Source organism: Corvus moneduloides, chromosome 1 (genome assembly GCF_009650955.1).
Source record: "Corvus moneduloides isolate bCorMon1 chromosome 1, bCorMon1.pri, whole genome shotgun sequence".
Classification (NCBI taxonomy): Eukaryota; Metazoa; Chordata; class Aves; order Passeriformes; family Corvidae; genus Corvus; species Corvus moneduloides.
In genome coordinates, this window is record NC_045476.1 from 21,270,332 (window position 1) to 21,297,058 (window position 26,727).

Genomic DNA, 26,727 nt, shown 5'->3' on the forward strand with positions numbered 1-26,727 from the left:
TTTCTTAACCTGTAAAAAAAATTATATTAGCAGCAGAGGCTTTCACAGAGGGTAGAATAGAAAAATTCTTACATTATTTTTTCTCAGTGCACTGGTATAAAGAGCTGCACACAGAAAGAAGAATCTTTAGGACTGTAGCCTTTTGTCTTTTGCTTCACTCATCTCTCACACTGAAATGATCAGCAATTTACTGAAAGTCAGCATTAAGTCTATGGTGAAATTTAGATAGAAAAGTGGCTGAAAACATTCTGCAAGTTGCCTGCAGACTGGGATCATTACACCTTTTTGGGTTTTTTTTGGTCAACACACAAATGAACTGCTCAGTTCATTTTAAACAAAATCCTACATATGCAGTATATTTGTGAGCTGTATCTTAACACTTCAGCTCTCCAAACATTAAATACTAAGTGCCGAGAGACACACGGTAGCTTCATTTCACTGAATTTCTCATACACTGAACCAGATTCCTAAAGCAAGAAGCCTGGTATACATTGGTGGTCACAGTGCAATAAAGTTTGCTCCCACCCCAAAGCTGCAAGCTAGCAGCTTAAAACCAATGAGAAGAGATGATCTATCTGAGAGAAGCTGTTAACAGCTTCTACCTTGCTCCACTTCTGCAAGCCTATGGAAGTCTGACATACATTTTCACTAGCGGCAAAACCAGTTTAGGAGGTTCTCTTCTTCCCTTCACCTCCCCCTCATTAATTTCTCCCTCTACCACTCCCTCAGCTACTGACACAACTATCTGTAGGGCTGCCCCTTAGAACAGATCAATGAAATGGTATGAAATAAACTTTTTAACATTTTTAATTCAGGCCGTATCACTGATGCAATTTAAGTATAATCCCACAAACAGCTGCATCAGCAAAACTGAAGGCAGGGAGCCACAGCACTGCAGTGTTAGTAATTAAAAAATTAGCAAGCTTCTTGTGCAAACTTTACCACAAAATATATCAAAATGATCACAGGACACTAAGCTGCAACGACCTGAACCTAGCCTTTATGCAGAATAGTTAAGCATGTGCCATTCAGTCTCATCAGCTCCACCTGATTTATTTTTGTCTCCTATGTCTACAAGGAATCAGGTCCCTCATTAATCCTCTGCAGTCCTGGCTGCAACCAGAGAAGATGCAAGACAGAAAACTGAAGTAGAGGGGGAAGCTTTGACAGTGGAAGAAAACTTGACTGCAGAACTGCACTCAGCTCTCATGGTGCTGACAATTGGTAACTCTGCAGAGGTATTTGCCCTTTGATGACACAGAGCACCTCTGGTGCCACGAAATCTGGCTACAATCTGCAATAAAGTAGCACCCTAGTAAGCTAACAGACCAGACAGTGACCCCGACCCCTTCTACTTCCTTTCTCTGCATTAGGAACCTAACTCCTTCCCAGCCTCCATACTCTCAGATTCTGTCACCCACTTCTGCTCTGCCAAGTTTCAATAGATCCCACATAGTAAAACCAGGAGCTTTGCCAGGTGGGAACAGTGAATCTCATGCCTTGAGACAAGTAGCTAGCAGAGAATTTTTTTTCTTTAAACTAACACTTTATTACTAGTTCTAAAATGGATGGAGCAATATTTTGATTTTTTATCATGCAGGTTGATGATGCAACACAGTACACGGAATAATGTGATGATCCATACAGATGGTCTCTAATATTTGAGCACACTGACCATTACAGGGCCCTCTTCTCCAATTGTATGTTATACATCCTGTCTCTGGCAAAGGATTTCTGACACAGATTTATTGTCTGAGCATTCAAAAACACTGTGGGGAACTTCTAAACCAGCTGTGGGGGCAGAGGGAGTGGGTAGCAGGGACAGACACGACACCTACAAGATACCAAAGCACAAACAGGGCAAGCTGCTATGACTGATCAACAATTCAGATAAACATCATCAGGTTAAACACTGCAAATGTGAACAATACAGAGGCTGATTGTGACCCTAGAGAATTACCACATCCTTTGGTGTGCTGAAAGGCATTAGTCCCACAGAGGGAGGTGCAGCAGCACATGAGGTGCTGTAGGTACAGGCAGCCAAATTAGATCTGAAGAGTGAAGAGACAAATACTGGCTGAAGGAACACAATGAAGTTGTAGAAAATGACATCATCCTTTTCCTTCCTGTCCTTACAGAGTGTAAGGACATCTCGTTTTTGCAGCTCTTTGGTGGAAGAGACTAAGTTCATGGATATAGCTTCTGTCCAAGCAGAACAGGGGTGAACTCTCAGCAGGAATTGCTTTGGACTATGAGGTCTCCTGTAGAGGACTAAAGTGAGACCAATCTCAAAGCTGTGAAGCTGGAAGAGTCTGACAGCGTGACTGACACAACTCACTTATGAGCTACATAAGCAGCAACTTAATTAAGTAAACAAAGACTGATCCTATAACCTTAGCATTCAGGCGAATTGCGATTGCCTGCGTCTGATGAAAAACCCACTGCCTCCTGAGGAGTCTTTAAAACATCACCCAGCAGAGAACTAAAGTCAGAAGCATAAGAGATCCATGCAGAAGAAGAAAGAAACTTTTTATTCCCCCAACATTATTAAAAAAGTAAAAATAACCAAAAAGTAATAAATAACTTAAATAATAACCAAAAAAAAAAAAAAATAACAGAGGTGTCCACTAAAGATACTCATCAGAAAAAAGTTGCAAGAATGGAAGACCAAAGGAAAACAAGGAGCTAACTAATTCCAGCTTCCCATACTGAATCAGTTACGATCCAACTTGGCTCCACTGCTTTGTGACATGAAGTGTTCTTCCTCTGTTCTAGATAAAATATGCCTTTTCCATTTTAATCAGGACTAAGAGCTACCTTAACCAGCATTAGGTAACATTATACAAATATAATTATTCAAGTCTTTTTGGATAACCAATTTTTCAAGTGGAAAGGCATAGAGAAGCTGATTTAATCCAAGAGACTACTTATTCATGTTGAAATGAAGGGAAAGAGCAAAGGCACATGGTAAATAGGGAAGATAAAGAGAGACAAGGACAAGACTATACAAGCAAGAGAGAAGGAAAAAAATAGTAATAGGACTATAACATTGTTCTTCCCTCAGGGTTCTAAAAATTTGGAGCACATTCATAAAGCGTCATCTGCAGACATCCATTATATGCTGTCTCTCGTTATAAGAAAACAAAGGTCAAAGAATTCTTGTGCAAGTAATTTACTGAATTGTGGCCCAAGCTAGGCCATTGGAACCATCCACCCGAATAATGACTGTCAACCAAGTAAAATCCTGCAGGACTGAATTCCCAGCATTGCAACGAGGCAATAAAACGTTTTTTTCAATGTGACCCATTAACCTAAATAACACAAGAAGATCTACAGCAGATTAAACAGACCACAGTTCCTTAAAGTTAGACAAGAAATCAGGCTGCAGTTCCAGCTGACTTTACTACCAGCTCACTTTAAGGTAGCATAATTGCACTGTGATGCCAGAAGATGATCACTGGCCATCCCTGATGTGTACTTTCTACTGCCTTCCTTCCTCTGGGAAAAGCACTCAATTGACTATATGGAAATCCTAACCAGCAACCTAAAAATAAATACTGTTTTTTTCAGTCAGATTACTTCTTTGAGCCACCTTTCCATAAGGCTTCACAAACAAAAATGTCAGATAATAAACATAACAGGAACACAGACAGGCAGTTGGGAAAGGATATAAAGGATGTAACTACCTTCTTTGGGAGGTGGCATTATCTACACTGGCTACAAATCAGAATGGAAGTCCAACCAAAGGCCTTACTTTAAATAATAGAGAAATAAATAAATAAAGAAATACACCATACACTTGAAACAGTCTAATGTTATGTTGGTAGTAATACAGACAGATTTCTTAGGCTCAACTTTGTTTTGATCTTTCCCTGACATTCATGTATTTCAAGATTTTAACACGAATCAGCCATATACGCAAAATGCTCAGTTTGGAAGCTTATGTTCCCTGTCAAGGTGCATATACCCAGCATAACACACTTCCAGAACAGTTTTATTCTCCCAAAGTACATTTTCATCACAGAATTACTGTTTCACACTGCTTGACAACAGGAAAAGAAAACCAAAACCCCAAGCCCCAACAGTATTTAACTGAAAGAAACAACTCTACAAGACTGCAATACGTGATCCATGAAGTTACAAATAACAAAACAGCGAGTTACAATCAGCGTTAACAGTTCTTGAAACCCAACACTCAACCTCAAGTTTTTTCATCAACAGGAGTTAAAACTTGCCAGACAAAACATTTTATTCTGCTGCTCCTGTTAATCATTAATCAAACAGAATGGTTAAATCCACTTGTTGTTGTTGCAAATTTTAGTTCACATTTTAGTGAAAACAAGAGCTGGAAGACAGAAGAGGGGAGCAGAATGGAGTCCCCATAATCCAGGAAGAAAATTGGCAGTGACCTGCTGTGCCACTTAGCCACAAGTCTATGGGGCTGGATGGGACCCACCCAAGGGTACTGAGGGAGCTGGCAGAACAGCTTGCCAACTCACTTTCAACCATTTACCAGCAGCCCTGGCTAACCAGGGAAGTCCCAGTTGACTGAAGATTAGCAACTGAGACACCTATCTACAAGACAGGCTGAAAGGAAGATCCAGGGAACTGCAGGACTATCATCCTGACCTCAGTGCTGGGGAGGTCATGAAGCAGATCACCTTGAGTGCCATCATGGGGCATATGCAGAACAACCAGGGAAATCAGACTGAGCCACATGAGCAGGTCCTGATTCATCAACCTGATCGATCTTCTTCTGTGACAAGGTGACCCACTTTGTGGATAAGAGAAAGGCTGTGTATGTGTCTACCCAGACTTTAGAAAGCCTTTGACACCATTTCCCACAGCATCTCTTGCAGAAACTGGCTGCTCATGGCTTGGCCAGGTGTTCTGTTGGATGGGCAGAAAACTGTCAGGAAGCCAGGCCCAGAGGGTGTTGGTGAATGGAGTTACATCCAGCTGGTGCCCGGTCACCAGTGCTGTTCCCTAGGGCTTGGTGCTGGGACCAGTTCTGTTTAGTATCTTCATCAATGATCCAGATGGGGGGATCAAGGGCACCCTCAGTCAGTTTGCAGACACACTGAGCTGGGTGGGAGTGTTCATCTGCTGGAGGGCAGGAAGGCTCTGCACGGGGATCTGGACAGGCTGGATTGATGGGGAGAGGCCAGAGCTCTGAGGTTCAACAAGGCCAAGTGCCTGTGCCTGCCCTTGGGTCACAACAACCCCTGCAGTGCTACAGGCTGGGGACAGAGTGGATGGAAAGATGCAAGCTGGAAAAGGACCTGGGGGTGCTGGTCAACAGCAGCTGAACATGAGCCAGCGAGTGCCCAGGTGGCCGAGAGGCCAATGGCATCCTGGCCTGGATCAGCAACAGTGTGGCCAGCAGGACCAGGGCAGTGATCATTCCCCTGTACTTGGCACTGGTGAGGCCACACCTCAAATCCTGGGTCCAGTTCTGGGCCCCTCAATTCAGGAAGGACATCGAGGTCCTGGAGAAGGGCAAACAGAGCTGGTGAAAGGTCTGGGGCACAAGTCTGATGAGGAGCAGCTGAGGGAGATGGGGTTGTTTAGCCTGGAGGAAAGGAGGCTCAGGGAATAGCTTATCTACAACTCCACATCTCTGGCTCTCTGAAAGAGGCATGTAGAGAAAGGTGAGTGTTGTTCTCTTCTCCCAGGTAACAAGTGATAGGACAAGAGGAAATTACCTCAAGTTGCACCAGAGGAGGTTTACATTGGATATTAGGAAAGATTTCTTCACTGAAAGGGTGGTCAGGCATTGGAACAGGCTGCCCAGGGAAGTGGCAAAATCATCATCCATGAAAGTGTTCAAAACACATGTGGATGTAGCACTTAAGAGACATGGCTTAGTGGTGAACACAGTGGTGGCTAGGTTAACAGTTGGATTCAATAATTTTAAGAGTTTTTCTATGAAGGATTCTATGAATCCTTCAAATTCTTATGACTATTTTTAAATTAACCTAGGAGGAAAGAGTCAATTGCTAAGCAGAAATCCTTCTATTGCTTTACTTCTGAATTTGCTTTCAAATACATCTATTTTACAGCACGCCATGCTACTGGGTATTTCTGAGTATATCAAAATGCACTAACTCAACACACTTTCCCCAAAGTACATGGACAGATTTACAAAGGCATGCAAAGCAGCTGATCAGAGGATTAGTTTCTCATCGATGGCTTTCCAGCTGGCAGACCATGATGCTCGTAGCAGTCCTGACTCCCATTTATCAGTAGCTGCAGAAGCCTGCAGCACAACTGACTGCGTCCAGGTACTCACGTCCCGAGTTCTATGGTACAGCTTCACCTGCCTTCACTAGTATTCCACACCATTTTGTCTCACCCTTGGGTGTTACCAGAAAAAAAGACACCTCTAGAAGTGACCTCTAATATAATTTATTGTATCTAAGATGATCTTTCCCAATCCTACAGACTTCAAATATGCTAGGTAGTCTTACATACTTCTAATAATACCTTATCAATATAATAATAATACCCTAATATCTTAATATGGATTTAAAAACTAGCTTATGAGGGTAAAGATCTTGACATGAGTAGTTATTTTAGTTAATGCACAACAATTTAATGCTGGCAGGCACATACCTATTGCTGTCAAAAACAAATATTCTGAGAAACAAAGACCATCTAGAAAACAGCTCTGAACACAAAGTTTATTAAAAATCACGTCTAGAGTTTCAGTTATGCCAATGCTGTACATACATCATCCAACCTATACATAACTGAAGTTATATTCACTTCTTTTGATGAAAATTATTTTCTAAGCTCAAAACGTTCTTGTTATTTATTTTCCTTCTCCCCTAAAGGACTTGAAATTAGTATTTCATTTTCTCCACGGGAAAGAATCCTATATTTTCTAATTTCCTTTTATACTTTCCACATTCCTCTTACCCTAGTGTGTTTTCTTCGATAGGAAAAGAAATAAAAGTAAAAAAAGTAACACATGTACATTGAAATGAAAGCACTGATAATAGGAAAAAATTCTTTTTTCCCCCCTAATAACCTGGGAAAAATTGGGGTAATTTTAATGATTAATCTGTGTTAGATTCAGAAAAATATGGTACTGAACAACCAATGTAAACATAGCTCCATCTGTAAGAGATACCATATTCTAAAGACACTTCAATAAAAGTGTGCTAATTGAAATTAAGAACCACAGACAACTAGATTACACATAACAGAAAACCTAACTCAAATTTAGCTAATCAGAGGCTATCTACAGAAAAACAAGTATCTCGGAGCCTACAAAGGAACAGTTTTTGCAGGACTAGACAACAAAAAGAAAAACCCACAGACAATTTGCACAGTGGGGCAAACCAGTACACTGCTGCCAAGACATTTTTATCTGGAAATTTAGATCTTCGCATAAATTCTATCAATAGATGTGAATTTACAGGCAGTTAGCACAAGAACAGGATGTGCACCAGACTGACCACATCTACATCTGCTGGCAACAGCTTACCTCAGCCCTCAGAATGCAGTGATATCTTTCCATTCACTACTTCAAGCCATCTTCTATGAAGCAACATCACTACTGCCAACATACAAAGATTAACCAGGGAAGATCAACATCTCAGCCCTTAAAGTCTCCAGAAAGTCCAATAAAACTCACAAGCATTTCCAGCAGCTGCTGAAAATTACTGAACCTCTACTCACACCAAACTTAGGCTATCTATTCATATCGAATGTTTTTACTCTGCTATTTTACTGATGATTTGTGTTTTTTCTTTAAAATCAGTTAGGTACTATGAAAATTCCCATTAGTGTTTATTTCTGTTTTAACATCCATGCTTTGTAATACTTGCAAAAGTCAAAAGTTCATTTTCCCCCTGCTCAATACAGTAAAAAGGATGAGCTGCTTTAGGAATACATGGCCCAGCCAAAGAAGAGGCTGCTATCCACAAAACCAAAGCCACACTTTCTTATTTATCAGTTTCTAAACTACAGTAGGATAGCAATATACTTTATCAATATTCTCAACCTATGGTATCTTAAGACATTATAAACTTATAAACTCATACCCACCTTCACTATTTTGATCTAAATGGCTCTATAAATGATAGCTTGCAACCATGCCAGGATCTGAAGCAGAAGTCAGCAAGGAGCTAACTACACAATTTTTCAATCAAATATCCAAAAAGAAGCAAATCAAAGTTGCCATGTTTCCAGCCTATGATTCACACCAGACTCCAGTGCTCATAAACCACAACGAAGAACCAAGAGGAATCAAAGTATCTTCTGCCACATCCACGAATCCCCAACTGGCTGACATCACTAATAGAGCAAACGAATGCATGCTGTCAGTGCTTCTCTTCCAAAGTGCTATGTTCTGCAACTTGACAACTTAAGAAATTAAGTCATCTTCATCTTCAAATAACCATTTCTTGATGCTGACAAATTTGCCAAGTCTCTGCCCCATCTCTATTGAGTCATCTGTCCCAGGAGAAGGAAAGAACTTTTTTTTAAAGCAGACGGTTGACAGGTAGAAGAAAAACAGACTGACTACCTGAAGCATTTTGGGGTTTATACCTGGATAAATTAAAGAGACTCAACCCAGTTCTTTTTATCAATGCATCAGATAAAAATATATGCAGATTCAGTTAGCTCTGTCAAAAACATCTACTATAGATAATAAATTTGTAGACTATGACAAGAAGATTAGAGGCACTCAACATGCAAATCAACATTCTTCCAAGACCATCCACTCAGTAAGTACTACAGGTGACATTTAGTCATACTTTCACTCAGTGTATGTAAGGTAACTAGAAGTGAGATAACGTAGAGTACAATGTAACATAGTGATAACGCAAAACGTGTATTAGGATCTGACTACTCCAGCTTCAGAAGTCCAAAACCACGTATCTCCCAATACATATTCAAGACTAGTAAGCCCTGTTAGATGTTGCAAGAATCCAAATTATAAACATATATAAAGTTTAAGATTCACACATTGATCTTTAATGGAAACCATTAGAAGGCTACAAGAAACGCCTGTCACATTTGGCTGCATTTCCAACTAAACATCCAAGTTTTTGTTATCAGCCTGAAAGTATGCTACTGACTCAATTCAATCTACATGGAGAAAATACAGTATGCAGTGGTTCACTTCAATGCTCTTCTGCAACACACCACAGCTTTATCCTAAAAATTCCTACCTATAAAATGTTAGCATCAGTTCTAAGTAAGGCTTCTCACAAGTTGAGGAACTCCTTGCTTACTTTAGAGACTTCTGCCAGTGAATACAATGAAAGAAATAGTCATAAAACATTTCCACATAAGGATTATGCAATTCCTGTAAGGGAAAATGTTTTGTTCTAGTCTCGCTTTGGTTAGTAATTTTGCACAGAACCTTTAGAGTCTTTACTGAAGTACCTGTTACATCAAAACTTAAAAGAAAAGTAGTAGACCTTTTCTCTGCTGTAGGGAAGTGCTTCAGGTAAGTTCAGGGACTCATATTTAGAAACCAAGTAACAAGTATGTATACAAGCAGGGAAAAACACAAAAAGGAAAAACAGCACACAAAAAGGAAAAATAAAAGCACGAAGGAAGCACAGTCAGAAATGGTGTTAATACTCCCACTTTGATACATGGGGGAAGCACACAGAAACTATACTGCACTTCTGCAGCACCTTCTGCACTTCCTGTACTCCAAACCTTGATGACCAGACACTGCAGTGCTAAGCAATTCTCTCATCTTTTGAGTTGCAGTACAATAACGTTATGGGTCTGTATTCACTACATACACCAACAAAATGTGCACAGGAAAAAATATTTTCTCATACTCATGAAATGCAAAGCAAACAACGCTCACACATCTATGTAATGGAAACATGCATCTATGTAATGGAACACACACCACTCAATCAACAGAAGCAAAATAAAAATTTTCACCTTCACCACAATCAGAACAACACAAAGTCTCCACAATCATTCCACTCTTCTCTCTAATTTTCTTCATTCCAACGTTTGCCTGCTACCTCTTCCAATTACTTTCCTTATCTTGACGTCCTTATGCCCCATCTGTGGCACCAAGACACACCATGGTGAGTTGATCCTGGCTGGATACTAGGTGCCCACCAAAGCTCTCTGTCACTCCCCTCCCCAGTTGAACAGGGGAGAGAAATTGAAGAAAAGGCTCTTAAGGTCAACACAAAGACAGGGAGAGATCACTCACCAGTTATCATCACAGGTAAAGCAGATTCAGTTTGGAGAAAAATTAATTTATTACCAAACAAGCCGGAGAAGGATAATGAGAAAATAAACACTGAATCTTAAAATACCTTCTCCTCGCCTCTCAGTTCTTCCGAGGCTCAACGTCACTCCCCATTTCCACAACCTCCTCCCACCCAACAGCACAAGGGAATAGGGTCTGTGGTAAGTTAATCACATGCTGTTTTCTCTTCCTCCTCAGGGGTAGAAATCCTCATGCTCTTCCCCTGCTCCAGCATGGGGTTCCTCCCAGAGGGGACAGTCCTCCAACAACTCCTCCAACCTAAGTCTTTCTCACGGGTTCCAGCTCTTCACAAACTGCTCCAGCATGCCCCCCCTTCCATGGGGAGCAGTCCCATAGGAAGACTGCTCCAGTATGGAATCCCCATAGGTCGCAAGTCCTGCCAGCAAACCTGCTCCAACATGGGCTTCTCTCTACACAGGTCCACAAGTCCTGCCAGGAGCCTGCTCTAGCATGGACTTCCCATGGGGTCACAGCCTTCTTCGGGCACATCTACCTGCTCCAGCATGGGATCCTCCACAGGTTGCAGATGGATTTCTGCTCCCCGGTTAGCTTCCATGGACTGCAGGAGGACAGCCTGCCTTCCCAGAGTCTTCACCACCAGCTGCAGAGGAATCTCTGCTCCAGCACCTGGAGCACCGCCTCTCCCTCCTTCTTCACTGACCTTGGTATCTGCATAGTTGTTTTCTCTCACACATTCTCTCTCCAGATGCAGTTTTTATTGAGCAGGGTTTTTTTATCTGTTCTTAAATATGTTATCTCAGGGGCACTGCCGCAGTTGCTGATTGGCTTGGCCTTGGCCAGCAGCAGGTCTGTCCTGGAGGTGGCTGGCACTGGCTCTGTCAGACACAGGGGATGTTTCTGGAAGCTTCTCAGAGAAATCACTCCTGTAGCCCCCTTATTAACAAAACCCTGTCACACGAACCCAATACAATATGTTCTACCTAAGTAATCTTTAGGCAGACATTTTATTCAAGATATCCAGCTACAAACTAATGCCTAATGCCTTCTAGACTGCACAGTCATTCATAAAAGCCAGATGAATAACAGAAGCACACAGATCAACTTTTCTGTAGTGCGCTCAAAACTAAAGCAATTATTCTAGTAATATTAGTTACAATATTCTTAAAGTAGCTGTACTAATATTCTTACATAAAGTGTCCTTTAAGGAAAAGTATGGATACACATTAAAGAAACATTCATTTCAACATTTCTTTAAGAACTATTTCAAGAGATATCTTCAAAGAGACTGTGGAGTTTATTAGTCTTTATTGGTGGACAGTATTTCAAATTGAAGAAAAAAAAACCCAGCAAGTTTTCCTCTTCTAAAATAAAGTTTAGTTTACTTGTATTGTGACCATATTTATCAACATTCATTCTAGTTTACAGATGTAGCTGTAATAAGTACAGAGCTCCCACTCCCCTGAAGGCAGCCTGTTGAGCCAGAGGTGTCAGAGCTCTGATCACAAGCCTGCCTGCATATTGAAAGGCTGCATTCCTAGTTCCTCCTTCTTTGCCTCTTTCTGTTTAGGCAAAAGGCACGTAATACTGCACTTATGCTTATTTTATACTACATAAATGCTGGGGGTGACATGTAAAGATACGGATCAAACAATTCTTATGAGCAACTCTACAAAAAAAAAATTGTGAAGAAAAGATACTTAAAAAACAGAATTTGGCGAGTGCTCCAATTCTTGTTATATTAACGATTTAAAAAAAAATTAAAATTCAAGTGTTCAGACTTTGGATCATCTGTGCAACAGATGCAGGTGCAGCTCAGGTCTGGCAGAATAACCAGCAGGAACCTATCGCTATGAGCACACAACATACCTTAAATGGGTAAACAGTATAGCTGCATTTCTACTGCTCTGAACATCTAGGTACTGAGTACTGTACAATCTAAACTTATTCTGCAATGAGTGTTTTTGTCTTCACATGAAGTTCCAAGAAACACATGTGCAAACACAGAGACTCCAGTTATGCCACATTGAGCTGAGATCCAGATGGATGCTATCTCAAGTCTTATGTGGCTAGCTCCACAGGGAGTCACAGCCCCCACTGCACTAAGGACTAAAGGACTAAAATCCAGGTGGATTATTAGACAAGCTGTAGTGTCACACAAATGCGCTGACTCAGTTCTGGACCATGACTGCATTTAACTTCATAAGCCACCCCACTAAAGAAAATTAACACAGAAATGCCAAGTGAAAAAAACACCACTGTTATGACATTAGAGTAAGTTGTACCAAGTCCAAAGTGATTTTTCCAGATGCAAGGACAGGCTTACAATATTCATACTCCAGTGAAACAGATCAACAGCACAGTGATACACCTGCAATGCAAGCAGCCAACCTCACATTTAGCATCTGAGCTCCTCACATTTACCATGTGAGGTGCGCTTTGAGGTAGTAAAATTTCCTATAATTCTTAACACTGACAATCAGTATTGAGGTCTCCTGGTCTCTCTGAATAATCAAGTTGGATTCACAAGGAATAAGACCTACACAAAGCCTGACCAAGCTACCCATACAAATGGTGAACTCCTCCCTGCTGCCTGGTATCTCTATCACACAGATTACTGCATCTCCTTCATGAGGAGTATGAAGAGTAATAGCTTGTAGTAAATCACAAACACATTGTCTATTTTTACCCCACTATATACAATGTTTAAATTATTCTTAAGATCATCAAGGAAGATGTTTGACACATAACAGGATTATGGGGGGAAAAGTCTTGTTGAACAACAGTTGTGCTACAAATCCTAAGCTTAGTTCTCCAGTCTCTCTTTGGGTACCAGAACTATCAGTCTTTGGACAACATACACACACCATGCAATTTCTCAAGCCAGGACCCAAAGTCCCTCATGTAGTAGTCCATATGTATACAACCTCACACAGACCTCAAAATTAATTTTTTCTACATCAATATGTATTTGCCCTGCTTTTTGACTCAGAAGTTCAGGTACATCTGAAGACGCCAAAAGAGCCCACTACGCAGGATAGCAACAGCTGGTGCTGACACAGGCAAAGCTGGGAGCAGTCACCACCCATCCTGAAGAGACTTGCATTCCCAGCTCACCACAGGTCAGCTAAGATAAATGAGCTGATTTACAGAAAACTAAGATTTTTCAATCAATAGCTAAAAACTTACACAGTGATTTTAAAACGTGCGTACATAAGCATGATTATAAAGTAAGTCAAATAATTACCAGTCACCTCAATATACCCATTATGCAAACAGTTCAGGTTTATGAAGTCAGTTTCTTTCACACACACAGGAAAATGTGACCCTGCTGGAACCAAAATTCAGTATAAAGCAGTGCTTTCCAACTAGTAACTGACCATTCAACAGCCAAGACAGTGGCTCTCAGCTCACCAACAAACACGCAGAAGTCAACCAGCCACCACTTTCGCTCCCACCCAGTATGTACCAGCCTAGAAGCAGCACACAAAAGAAAGGGAACACAGTATACACCAATGTATAACACTTGACAGTATATGGGAAGCCAACTGTCCTGGTCTGCTGTTAAGTGACCTTCTCTGGTGACCCATCAACTTGCATTATGTGCTTCTGAGTTAGTCCATTTTTTTTCATTGTTAAAGCAAGACTAACTTTAGTGTGGGCAATTAACTGCAGTTGGTTATCAGAATGAATTTATTTGCCCAGCAACTGAAGCTTAAAAAAAAAAAAAAAACAACCAAGAAACACACACCCCAAAAACACACAACACAGCATCAGCATGGAAAAATATGCCTTGAGTGCAATACTGAGGTCTTTTTAAAGATTAAAAGTAAGCAGAAGCATAGTCAATGTAACCTGGTTAATTTAATTCTGGTTTTGTTTATAGGCAAAAACGCCAAAAGAAAAACTAAGCTTCAGTCTCATACAGTGATGACACTTCTGTAAGCAAGTATGTCAAAACTTCTGGGTCTGGTAAACTGCTTACTGTAAAGTTCTCGTTTCCATACTGAGGGCAGGGCTGGAGTTTAGTTTCTGAATGTCAAGAGCTGCTCCAAGACACCTCAGATACAGCCATTATGTTTCTCACTCACTAACATACAAGTAGTTGTTAAAAATTCAGCTGTTATATCTCACATGCAATTGGTTTCACCTGAGAACCACTCAAATCTACACTACATTACAAATGGGATTTTTTTTTTCCAAAACAAAATCAATAATCAACCTGTTGACCTGAACAGGCACTGTGGAAACAAGAACAGAATACGCCAGGAAGAGAATTCAGTTAAGTTTATCACTATTCCTTCTTCACTTCAAACAGCAAAGTAAAGTAGTCTATCAAAGCTATTCTCTTGGTAAATTCAAGAAATTATCATAATGCAGTCAGACATTTTTTACTATAGAACTCTGGACAGTTCTCTTTCATTCCTTGTGTCACGAGAAGCCAGGATTAACTATGTTCTAAACCACGATGAGGATTCCCTATCATACTCTTGGAAAATCCTTTTATAGCCACCAGCCATCTTTCCCTCTCCTCCGTACTTTTAACTTTGCTCTCGACCTGCACACATCAAACTCAGCAACATTAAAAAATGTTACTCTTAAAACTTTACACATCTGATGGTCTCCCCAAGAAAAGAAACAGCTTTTCTTTAGAAAGGGTTTTGATTTTCTATTGACGAATACTTGAAGAGCATACAATAATCAATCCCTTCTTGCTCCCACCAACAGGTCTGCTGTGGAAGAACTAAGTCTCAATTACCCTGGGCATTATGAAAACATTAGTGGCAAAAAGTGGGAAAAAGTACAGGCATGAGATTCCTTAGACCTGTGCCAAAAATTCATTCAACAGTTAGTTTAGCTATCATTTCTACACCACTTTCTATCAGAAAAGGAAACAGGTACAGCAAACAGGTTATGTAAACACACTGATAGCCACTGACAGTAACTGAAAATTTGGTCTCTGACTCCTCATTTGTTTTCAGATATGAAGGTTAGAAACAGTTTACACACTGCTATAAGATGCTGCACCACCTTCTCTTCCAATGAAATTTTTTTTCAGAGGCAAAGGAACAGCTTAGTCTTTCTAAATACTCTCACTTCTCTCAGTTCCTCTTCTGCTGGAAGACAGAAGTGCCAAGTAGGGAGAAATGTGATTGTCTTTTTCTAAAAATACCTGACATCACCCAGTCTCATTCTAACAACATATGAGTATGACCAAAACAAAACCTCATGTAAACATGGTAAAAAAAAGAAAAGCATTATCTGAATCCCAAATATCTACCACAAAATAAATTTAAAAAAACAGAAAGAAAATACTTCTTCAATTCTAAGTATCACATTCCAAGTAAGCACTCGTTTTCGAAATTAACAACACTACTTATTGGGAGTGTTCCTAGACTGAAGCTTTTAAGGGGCAACCTAAAGCTGCTGTAAAAGAAAATTGGACACAGATTTTATTTACTTCCTGTACCTAACTATATAAGTGTTAAACTGACAAAATTAACCAAAACCTACACCATGGACAAAAAAATGGGAAAAAAGAAAAAAACCACAAAAACAAAACACCAAAACACCAAAACAAACAAACAAAAACCAACCAAATAAAAAAAAAAATAACCCACCCCCACCAAACTAAAACAAAACCCCACCACCTAAAAAATAAAAATCCCGTACCCTGAAACTGTCAGAATACTTCAGAGACAATTACATACTTCCACTTTAAAAAAATAGTAAGACAAATCATCTTTCTGAACAGCATTTAGATTAATTACAACAGAAAGCAAAGCTCTTTTCTACTGTTACTGCAACACTTGGGTAAGTATTATCCACACAAGGATTATAACTAGCGTTACTTAATAAACAAAACACATACCACTCTGGCTGCTCTTTCCTGAGATTCACACTTTCTGCAAAACCATGGTCCAGTGGGTACTTGAACAATTCCATAGCAAGCTGTTTTGAACAAGACAAAATATTTCAGCAAACATAAATAGCACTGCAATACTAATAATATGTTACTTAAAAAGCTTACTATTAGTTGATCTCACATAATTTTAATTACCAAGAAAGTCAAATTGACATCCATACATTGCACACGAAATCTTATCACAAAAGTACAATTAAGTACAACAAGCTTGCATTTTAAAAATTATGCAGAACTTGTTAAATGAAAAAACCCCACATTAGCTTGAAAAGTAACATAACCATTCAAAGCAGCAATGTTTCACATGTGACCTGTTTTGCTATTTATTTACCTGCAAAACAGGTGAGACACTTCACTATAAATGACGGATGCTCGTTATAATGAGGTCTTTCTTAAGAGAAAACTAAAAGTAAATGACAAATCTGAGTTCTTCATAAGACATGTATTCATACACTTACTATCTAGTTTTCTTACTTTTATATGTAAAATAACTGGTCTTAAGCAGAAAACCCATAGTGAACTGAACAAAATTTGCTTTTTTACCCCAGAAAATTCACAGAGCTGTAAATACAAACTGAACTGAGCATCAGGGCTTAGATTAGTTGCAACCTGAGCCAGGCTACAATATAAACCCTTAGGAAAGAGATTTTCTGACATGCAGATTTATCTGCAAGACAGTCATCTATATTCTTATAGTATATAAAAGCAACCCCAGGAGTTTGGTACAAAATTCCACAGAAAATAAAAGAGTTTAGCAATTTGGCAATACTGCTCATGTTTGAAATGCACACACCAAGCAACCTGAAGAACTATTGAGGGAATGAAAATACAAGAACACAAGTGCTATGAGTATATTCTAATATTTGTATGGACGTAGGAAGTAACAAAGAACCAAAAAGCCAAACATTTTGCTTAAAGATAATCCCAAAGTATTAAAGATATGATGTCAGACTCAATTCTCAACAATCATATGTTACTTAAATACAAAAATCAGGTTTAAGTGTGTAAGTAGAAAAAAAAATATGATTAATTTAAAGTTATGAAGAAAGCGGAGATTAAATTTGTAAGTTGTAGTTATACTATACAAATATATTGATTTTGTGATAGCTTGGAGATGAAAAATAGTAATGCAATAGTAGTAGAAAAACATCTGGTTAATGCAGCTTTATTTCCATGAAGGAAAGTCAATGAAATAATTTCCTATTATATACATACACATAGACACATTAAGATCTGTTGTCAGATTTTCAAATACTTTATTCACGTACCTGCAGGCCAAACTATTCTGATAAGCCCTTTCTACTGTACAATACAATTCTTTAACATGAGAAAAAAAACATCTTGTTTTTGTTGCATCTATATTAGCCACAGACTGGGGGGACTCTGAATTTCTCTTTAGCTATTAAGAGGGAAGATTTTAAATGTGCAGTCATACATTTAGGTTAGCAAGTGACAATGCAGAGTAAGAAACAAGTATAAAACGCAATTCAGAGACAGGGCTGGCAAGGAGATCCAAAGGCAACACGAGGTGGGCAAAGACCAAAGTTGAAGTACTTCTGTATCTGCCAGGGTAACTGAGTACACCTAGAGCCTGGAAGAGTCCATCACAGGTTTGTGCTCTGATATATCGTGATAGTGTTTACAGAGCTTCAGGGCTTCCTTTCATTTATACTTCCACTATTATGCAAAAGCTTCTTTAAACGCATGAAGAGATCTTGTCCTTCACAACTTGCCAATGGCTTAACAATTGAAATGAAGTTACCTCTGAACTAAAATTAATTATAATAACAAAACCAAAGCAGTTAATAAAGCTTTATGGGTAATACTAATGTTTGCAAATACAGACCATCAGCTTTGACCATGAGGACTACTACATTTACTACAGAAAGGCCACAAAAAGAGTGGACATGCCTCCTCTACCACTTCTGTTCACATGACGTATCAAATCCAAAATGCAAAGCATCAATGGTACAGTAAATCAAAACATGCAGTTCTTCTCTGCTTAAGATCTCTACAACAGCTTCTTGATTTAGACCAAGCAGTACTTTGCATACTTCCTGACAGATTCCAATTCAGGTTCGGATATGACTTAAAAAAAAAAAGTTCATTTTCTTGTACCTACTGAAGTGCGTCTCTCTATACCAAGAACTTTCTATAACTGACTTTTGTTCCTGCTATTTCAGCTCCAACTGCTGCTATCATCCAATTCTTTCACTGAAAATATCAGCAAGGCTCTAGATACAATGGAAGATGTCCAAGATAATGCAAAATGAATAGCTGTTTCAGGTATGACTTCTAGAAGTGTTCATGTTTTACTGTTCTTCATGATCCTAAGACCACAAGAGCAGTCAGCCTACTGGTTAACATTACTCAGCTCTTAAGACAACAGATAACCAATTTAAAACCAGATTAATTTCAGAGATCCTGTCAGCTCCCCTCTGTGTTCAATCCAATGTTAAAAGAAATCACTAAATTCTTTTGCGTATCTCCTTAAATTACTATTATTCCTTACTACTTGTCAACTTACAAGGGAGTATATACTTGGAACAACCAGTTACTATATTATATCATCTTCTGCACAATTTAAGACCAAGCATGAGACACACACAAGTAGCATTTTCACATGCAGTAGGCATTAAGAATAATGAACTGGATTTAGGATTTTCTGTCTCCTCCAATTTGTCCACCACCTGTAAGCAGACAAAAAGCCAGTCACAGAGTTCATATGACTGCTTCGGAATCGGTACAGAAAAACTACCACCTTATTCCTTATTTCTGCTACCATAAAGCAAAAGTTATGACTTCCCTTCTTACAATGTAAGCAGCAGAATCATCTCTTCCTCTGCCTCACACGAAGGGTCAACCCACTGACAGAAACAAAACAATCACACAGAGGGAACATGCCAGCTCCTGAACTGAGCTGGAAACCAACCAACCAGCCTCAACTAAGCCAAACAAATCCAGCATCAGCCATTCCAAACAGCACCCTCCCCCTGCAGAACCACAACAGGAAGTCTCTTCATCTACCAGGAAACATCAGCCAAATGACATTCAAGGAAAGGCAAACAGAGATAGAAATCACATGACAGCTAAGTCTTTCCTACGTCCCTCTGTCTTCCAAGCCTAAACCCTTCTTGTCTCCTGGCAGCCCCTCAAATAACTTTCAAACTTGGGAAAGGAAGGGACAACAGGGATCAAGTACAGGAAGGAAGAAATACAGCAATAACTACCAGAACAGAGTATAGTAACAAGTTCTGCAAATACCGAAAGCAATTTTAGATAGTCTTCGGTACGTTGCACCTGAGGTTGTTAACAGGGTGCAAAAGCAGACTGGGAAGCACAGACACAGAAAACATACAGGAGAAGAGGAAAGGGGAAACAATTGGAAAGGTGAGTTCTTCCTTTCTCACAGCCATGACGTAGGAGAACATAATATAGTAAGTCTCATGTGAGGGAAAAGACAGACAGACTGGTAGGGCAGAAGATGACAGAGCAAGTCAAACCAGAAAGCACGTGGCCTCAGAAACAGGGAAACAGGCTTCATGGGTAAAAACAAGGAGCTGGGAGGGGGAGGGAAAGAAGGCGAGAAAAACGGGGGGGGGGAAGGAAGCAGGCCCTAGGGAAGAAGACAGGGAGCACCAAGAAGGAAGTGGCGAGACTGGAGGCCGGAGCGGGTGCGCTGCCCTCGCCTGCCCGCTCACCTTGATGCACTGCGACATTGCAGCCGTGCCCGTCGCAGTAGACGAGCGGGTTCTCGGCCCAGCCCCGCTCGTCGGAGCACACGCAGCAGCCGCCGATCATCTCCTTCATGCTACTGGAGAACTCGCCCTCCAGTGACACCGGCAGCAGCAGCGGCTCGCTGGAGACCATCTAAGGGTTAAAAACACCGTCGTCAACACCGCGCACGCCACACGCGCCTCGCCCTCCGCCTGCCCCCTCCCCCGGCGGGGTCTCCCCTCAGTCACACAGCCGCAGACGCCGCCACCGCCGCCGCGGCAGCGCTTCGGGGCCCATGACCGCCGGCTGAGCGCCTCGTCTCGCCCCCGCCCGACCAACCGGCCAGGCTGTGTCGGTCGGGCCGCGGCGGCGGCTCCTGAGGCGGACGCGGCTCCGCGGGCGGGCACGGCGGCGGCGCCGGCGCGCAGGCGCACTGCGCGCGCGCCCGCGGGGCGGGCAGGCCTCGGCCCGGGGCCTCCTCGCGAGGGTTCGCGCGCCGCCCGCGGAACGTGAGCGCCGCCGCGGCGGCCCGAGCGCGCGCCCCCTCCTCCCCCCCACCGCCGCCCCCTCCGAGAGAGCGTGCGCGGGAGCGCGCGCGGCGCCCCTCCGGCGGCGCGTGCCCGCCCCTCGCCGCGCCCGCGCGCACCTGGCGGCCCCCCGCGCGCGCACCCACCTCGGCGCGCGGCCACGGCCCGTCCCCCGCGCGGGACATGGCGGGGCCCCCCCGCGCGCCGGGGCCGCGGGACAGCCCGCGCGGCGCCGCGTCCCGCCCGGCCCTCCCCGCCCCCGCGAGCGCCGCACGCGCTGCGCGCTGCCCCCCGCCCGCCCCTCAGCCGCGGGGGCGGGGAGGCGGCGGACATGCGCCCCGCTCCCACCCGCGCTGCCACTCCGCGCGGGCCCCCTTCAGGAAGGCCGGAGGACGCGCCCCATGCCCGCCCCCTCCCCACCCCCCCCCCCCAATCATTTTTACTATCTTGTTTATTTTCCCCCTGATGTGACTGCAGGACTAATGCATTCCCGCTCCCAACTTTTATTATCCTGTTTATATCCCCTCGGTGTGCCTGCAGGACTAATGCGTTCTCGCTATTACGCCACTTGCCTGCCCTCACCGCAACTTTTACTATTTTGTTTATTTTTCCTACGATGGGGCTGCAAAGCTAATGCATTATTAATCCCGCTCTTTCCTCTTCCCTCAAAACTCATGGCTGCATGGTGGATGCAGCGCTGCCTGGCTATTCCTGCCACGGCAGCGAAAGTGATGCTGAACGGGAGATCTGGCAAATAGAGAAACCAGGGAGGCCGCAGACACACAAAAACAAACATCTTCAATACAACTGTGCTCTACTTTTACTCAGAGGTGGACATGTCTTTCTAGAAGTTGAGCACTTGGGGTTTCTTTTTTAGTAAAACAATTCTGTAATTCTGTTGTCTCTTTTAATTAAAAGGGGGGGCGGCAAAAGAAAAAAAAAACTGAGGGGAGCGAGCTGAGGTGGTCAGCAGAGAGGAAAATCTCAGCCTATTCAATTCTCCATTGTAAGCAGGTACGCCTGTAGCAGAAGGAACTAATTGTGATGATTGTTAGGAGCATAGAGAAATTAAAAGCAGCCTTGCAAAATTCTGGTCACTCACTTGCCCCAGGCCTAGCATTTATTTATTTGTTTGTTTATTTATTTTATTTTGTGTTGGGCAAGGAAGATATCACTGATTGATCTTCATTATCATGCTAAAAGGCAGAGAAGCAGGATTTGTGTGTGGGCTGTATTTTTTGCAATGATTTTGCAAGGGCAGGTTAGCTGGTATCTGTACAAATCACTACTGAATTATGTACATTCCTGGACACAGCACTATCTAGACCTACACATATGCAGATTATATTTTATACATTGTTATAGTCCTGTATGCAAGTACAGATGTTTTATTAGGTAACAAACTGCTACATGGAAGGGAGAGGTGGGATGGGCACAACTCTACCCCCTGCAGACACCCGAGCCTGCAGTTTGTATGCAGGATATCTTAGGTCAAGCTCTTTTCTCTCGTTGAAAGTTTTAAGTGAAATTATTTCGGTAGAGGAAGAATGGTAGGCAGGCAAAAAGGAATGGAGGTAGCTTCCTACATGCAAGGCCCAACCAAACATGAGATTATTGCAGCCATTTGGGGCACATTCTAAGCATTTCTCTGTAAATATATGCTCCAAATAGCCATAAGAGTTTAGAAATTTTTAAGATATGTGAAAAAAATGGAGGGGGAGAGAACTGGAATGTAGTATGTTTCAGTCGTGTAAAATCAAAGACTGCTCTCAAAAAAAACCCCACCCTGCACCAAATGTCCTATCAACAGTGAAGAACACAAATTTGAACATACAACTATTTGTTTTAAACATACTTAAAACACTATTTTTATTACTTTAAAAGCTCATAAAAATAGCCTGAAAATTGCAGGTGCAAGCAATTACTTTGTAAGAAAATAAAGCAATTAATATATCTTGGTGTTTAAAAAAAATGCAAATTATTTGAAGCTGATAGATAGTGTCACAGCCCTTCTTCATTCTTGTCAAGAAAATTACATCTAATTTAAAAAGCATTCTCAATGATTCTGCTAACCCTAACAAAAAAAAAAAAAAAGAAAAAGAAAAAAAAAAGAAAAAAAAAAGAAAAAAAAAAGTCACGGTACAGCAGCAAATCTATCTTTTATTTCCCTGACAGGTAAATTAAAATAAATATCCTTTTAAAATGAAAATATATTAAATATATTTTGTTGGATGAATTTGTACATTTAGTAAAACTTGTAAGAAACAATTGTAAATTTTTCTCAGCACTTTTTTTTTTAATTCATTGAGGTCTTCCTGCAATTTCTTCTTTGAAAAGCAACTAGTACAATCAATTCCCAAGCCGTTTTTTTTTTTAATGTTAGCTATTTTAAAGCTCAATCTTTAGTTTCATAAAGAAGCATCACCAAAGAAAAAACTAATTACTTTGCAACAACTTGATTAAAGCTGCACCATAGCAACAAGAGTATATTCGTGAAAAACCTACTTGTGGCTGTTGTCGAGGCCACATCACCTACTGTATAGTTTTCAAATAAAAATATTCTAATCTCACACCATGTAACACACCAGCTCAGTATTGAACAGCCTGAAATTTTGCTTTGGTTAAAATCCAGTCAAGCCTAATACATTCAATTATTTAATGAAACATTTGTTGTCTTCTTATAGATTTCTATTTAATTCTTTCTATAGAAAGAATGTACATGGACTGGAAGAAACTCCATGACTACCACTTTATGGTACTGTATAATATTTGACAGAAAAATTTAGATAACCTCTTGATAGTTCTGTAAAACAATCATTTAGAGAAAACCTTTGAAATGCAAAATAGGAAAAGAAATGCATTACCACTAAATAAATACTGCAAACACTAAGCCTATAACAGCTATGGAATCAGAACATAAAATCTTGTAGCATATATGTTCTTATGATTGTACTATTTAATAAGCATTGACATGACACAGAAGGCAAATTTTCTTTTTTTAAGAAAGGAAGGCTGTCCTTTTTATAGTGATATATAAGAGATTAAAATAATTAGAAAGGAATATGATCCAGAGAGTAAGAATGAATAATTTTATTGTTAATCTAAATGCAAGGAGAAAATCCAATTTGCTTAAAGGAACCTACAAAATCTAGGAGCTAAACAAGTTAGACTAGAACTTAGAAGAAGATCCTGTGTTTCAATTTTTCTTAGATACTTTCACAAGTGGAGTGAATGTGTAAGTTAAAGAAAATTACACTCTCCAATTGCAAATTGTTTTTAAAAGTTTAAGGCATTCCTCAAGAAAACATAAGCATATATGAGTGAATAGCACTTCAGTTTCATAAACAAAAATAAAGATGGAGCCACAAATTTTTACTACAAAAATAATCAGTTGCAACAGTAAAACTAAGATTTTTGAACTCTTGGTTTAAATGTCATCTTTTTTCCTTAAAATGTGAAAAATCATATTGTAATTTTAGCGAATAAAACAAAGCATTGAACAAGAAAAAGTCTTTAATTTACAAAGCCACATGACCAGTTGTATATAATCATCAGAAGAATCTTCCAAAAATAACAGAAAAAGCATAGACTTCATATGAAAAGCATACTATATTAGAAAACATAAACTGATACTGGGACCTGGAGCTGTAGAGCAGGAAAACTCACTTCCTTCCAGAAAGCAAACTTCTCACAGTATTTTTTACTCCATTTTCAGATTGGGTCTTTGTTGAGAAAGCTGTGATCTTTACCTATGTGCAAAAGGATACATGCTGCAGCTAAACAGATGCAACTGAAAACAGAAAAATTGCAGTAGCTTAGTGATATTCAATAGGTAGAATGATCTATCTCTCCATTATCCATTTAAAATACATTGATGCTTGTCTGCCTTTTGTTTATGTGGTTTTAAATCATTAACAGCATTCACTGAAATACCTTCTAACCGTGGGTATTGGCTTCATTTCTGGGAAGACAGCAGTGAAATGGTCACTTTACACAAAATAAAATGCGACTCTTACATGTTGACCCTTGCACGCAGTGCATTTTAAATAGCAGTCTGCCTTAGATCCAACAAATTCTTTCTATCCATGTTCTGTTATGAAGGATATAACATGTCTACAGAACCCACATTAATAAAGTGAATGTATCTTTACATGCTTACTCTTAAATTATATCGAGAAAGAGTAAAGTTTTCTTTTTGCTCTTCCTCTTCTTTAATATACTGCTAAAATCTGTATTTAACACCTATCCAAATGCAATGTACTGAATAATTTAGACATTTCAACATTTTACATGTAGTCACTTGGTGATCAGGAATTTGCATTGCTCTGTATATTTACATGTCATGCAAGTACAGGTAGCAGCATTGGAGGTCATGTCAGTGCATCTCCTGGACACCATGCCTCTTCATATGTTGTGCTATTTTCTTTTATGTGAACAGATTTACAAATTTTGTAGTTCTTTAGACTGCAAAAGAGGGGGAAATAATTCCGCCAACTATTGCATTCATTTTCTTGCTTTTAATTGTATTATCACTTTTGGAGACTTTGGTAAATTCCACTTAGCTAGCAGCAATGGATAAAATTGGTGGTTTTCAAGTACTTCTTCTGTTGCTAGTGCTGGCATTTAAATGTTAATTTCAGACTGAGGTTTACAGTAAACATGAAACAAGGGATTTTCTTTGAATGAACAATCTCAAACCAAAATTCTAAATAAAGGAAACCTAGCACAGGATGTTTTTAAGTGCAGTGATTATTTCCTTTTAAAGATTTAACATTCTGTAAGTGATAGAAGTTAAAGAAGTTAAATGTGACAGTTAATTTATAATACTCTACATTAAAAAAGCATTTAAATGCTAACCACATTTTTATATGAGTCAAGTCAAAGTAATGATAATTACAGTATGATACAAAAGAACCTGAAATAAACTTCTAGCAAACCATATTGAATATTAATACCGTATTAAGCCCTGAAAAGCTGGGTTAGTAAACTCTGGAATGTAGATTATATGCAACTTAAATGTAGCACAGGGCTTTTCTTCTAAGAAGAATGCTTCATTTCAAAGTTTGGATTTTTATGAGGTATGTATTAATTCAGTGGATTTATATTAAATACATGTACATAGCATCACTCCAAGACCAAGTCTCAGGTTACTTCTATGGGTATGTTTCTAGGTAGGATTTGCTAAATTAACATTCCATATAAATTAATAGCCTTCTTTTCATGTTTGTTGTGTTACGATCAGCATTGTGATACTGTGTTGTGTCATAGGTCACATTTATTTTATTTCAATTCAGGAATGGTATCTATACTACATATTAAATACAAGAAAAAACATGCTGAATTTCCCATCAAATCTCTTAAGTGCAGAGCTATTTTAGATGGGTTTGTATAAACAAAACACATATATCTAATATAAGCGTGGGAAAGGAAAAGCTGGTTTGTTATATGCTAAAGCAAATTGGAGTAAATCAACCGCATCCGTGGGCTGGATAAGCAATACTACTCTGCTTTTCCCACTACCATTTGGACAAGACAATGTTACTTTTTTATTTAAAGTGTTTTCTTCTCAACAAGGGGCCACCACTTCCCAATCTCAAAAACACGCCCCAGAATATGTTAATTAATTGTATTGTGTCTGTGAAAGAAAGAGGTTGCCAAATGCAATAAAAAAAAAGGTCTTTCGATCAGTGAGCTGCATTCCCACTGCTAGTTACCATCTCATTTCAATTCCATATAGATATACATAGATACATTTCCTCCAGGTACAACTTTGACCATTAAAAGCTGTCTAAGAGCGAAAGTCTAACTTGACCACGTAGAGTGTATATGGGAAGCTTAACATTCCTGGTGAATTAAGCACACAAGCCTCGGATCATTTTTTGTCAATCTTACTATGGTACTTGAGAGTCGGGAATGTGGGTAATTTTTATAACATGGTACTTCCCAATTAAAAGTAACAACAATGCTCTTCTGTGAAAAAAAAATTAATATATAAAATATGTCAACACATTCCACACAAATACAAAATAAAGAGTCATGAAGAATGGCAACAAAAGGTCTCTTCCGATTTTTTTAAATCTTCCATTTCAATGAGATAGTTTTCAAATAGAGATATACTGTTTTAGTAAATACAAGAGTATTAAATGTCGTTTTGAATGACGCCTTCTAAATTTGTAGTAACCCTCTGAAAATTCCCAAGCAGCAATCAAGAGCAAATGCATCTCCGGAATACTCGAGTAGGACAAGTAAAAAAAGCAAAAATGATTCTTCCCTCATTTTCACAGCTAATGCCTTTAAATATTACCAGGGTGGTGTTTTCTATATGTTACTTGCATCTT

General features: G+C 40.0%; 1 protein-coding gene across 7 annotated transcripts in view; it reads right to left on the reverse strand.

Annotated features, from left to right (window-relative positions):
* MLLT10 (MLLT10 histone lysine methyltransferase DOT1L cofactor) overlaps positions 1–20,552 on the reverse strand; it is a 128,795-nt gene extending 108,243 nt beyond the window's left edge. For 5 of the 7 annotated variants that reach the window (XR_004238693.1, XM_032101502.1, XM_032101480.1 and 2 more), the window contains exons 1-3: positions 20,536–20,552; positions 19,847–20,015; positions 16,095–16,174 (exon numbers count right to left, since the gene is read on the reverse strand). Coding sequence is in view for 5 of the 7 variants with exons in the window: in XM_032101502.1 (XP_031957393.1) it covers positions 16,095–16,174; positions 19,847–20,015 (249 nt within the window). In the remaining 2 variants the exon portion in view is untranslated. Of the gene's footprint in view, positions 1–16,094; positions 16,175–19,846; positions 20,016–20,101; positions 20,262–20,535 lie in introns of those variants that run through there. The other 2 variants (XM_032101473.1, XM_032101493.1) reach the window with 2 other exon arrangements.
* Positions 20,553–26,727: the final 6,175 nt, after the last annotated feature.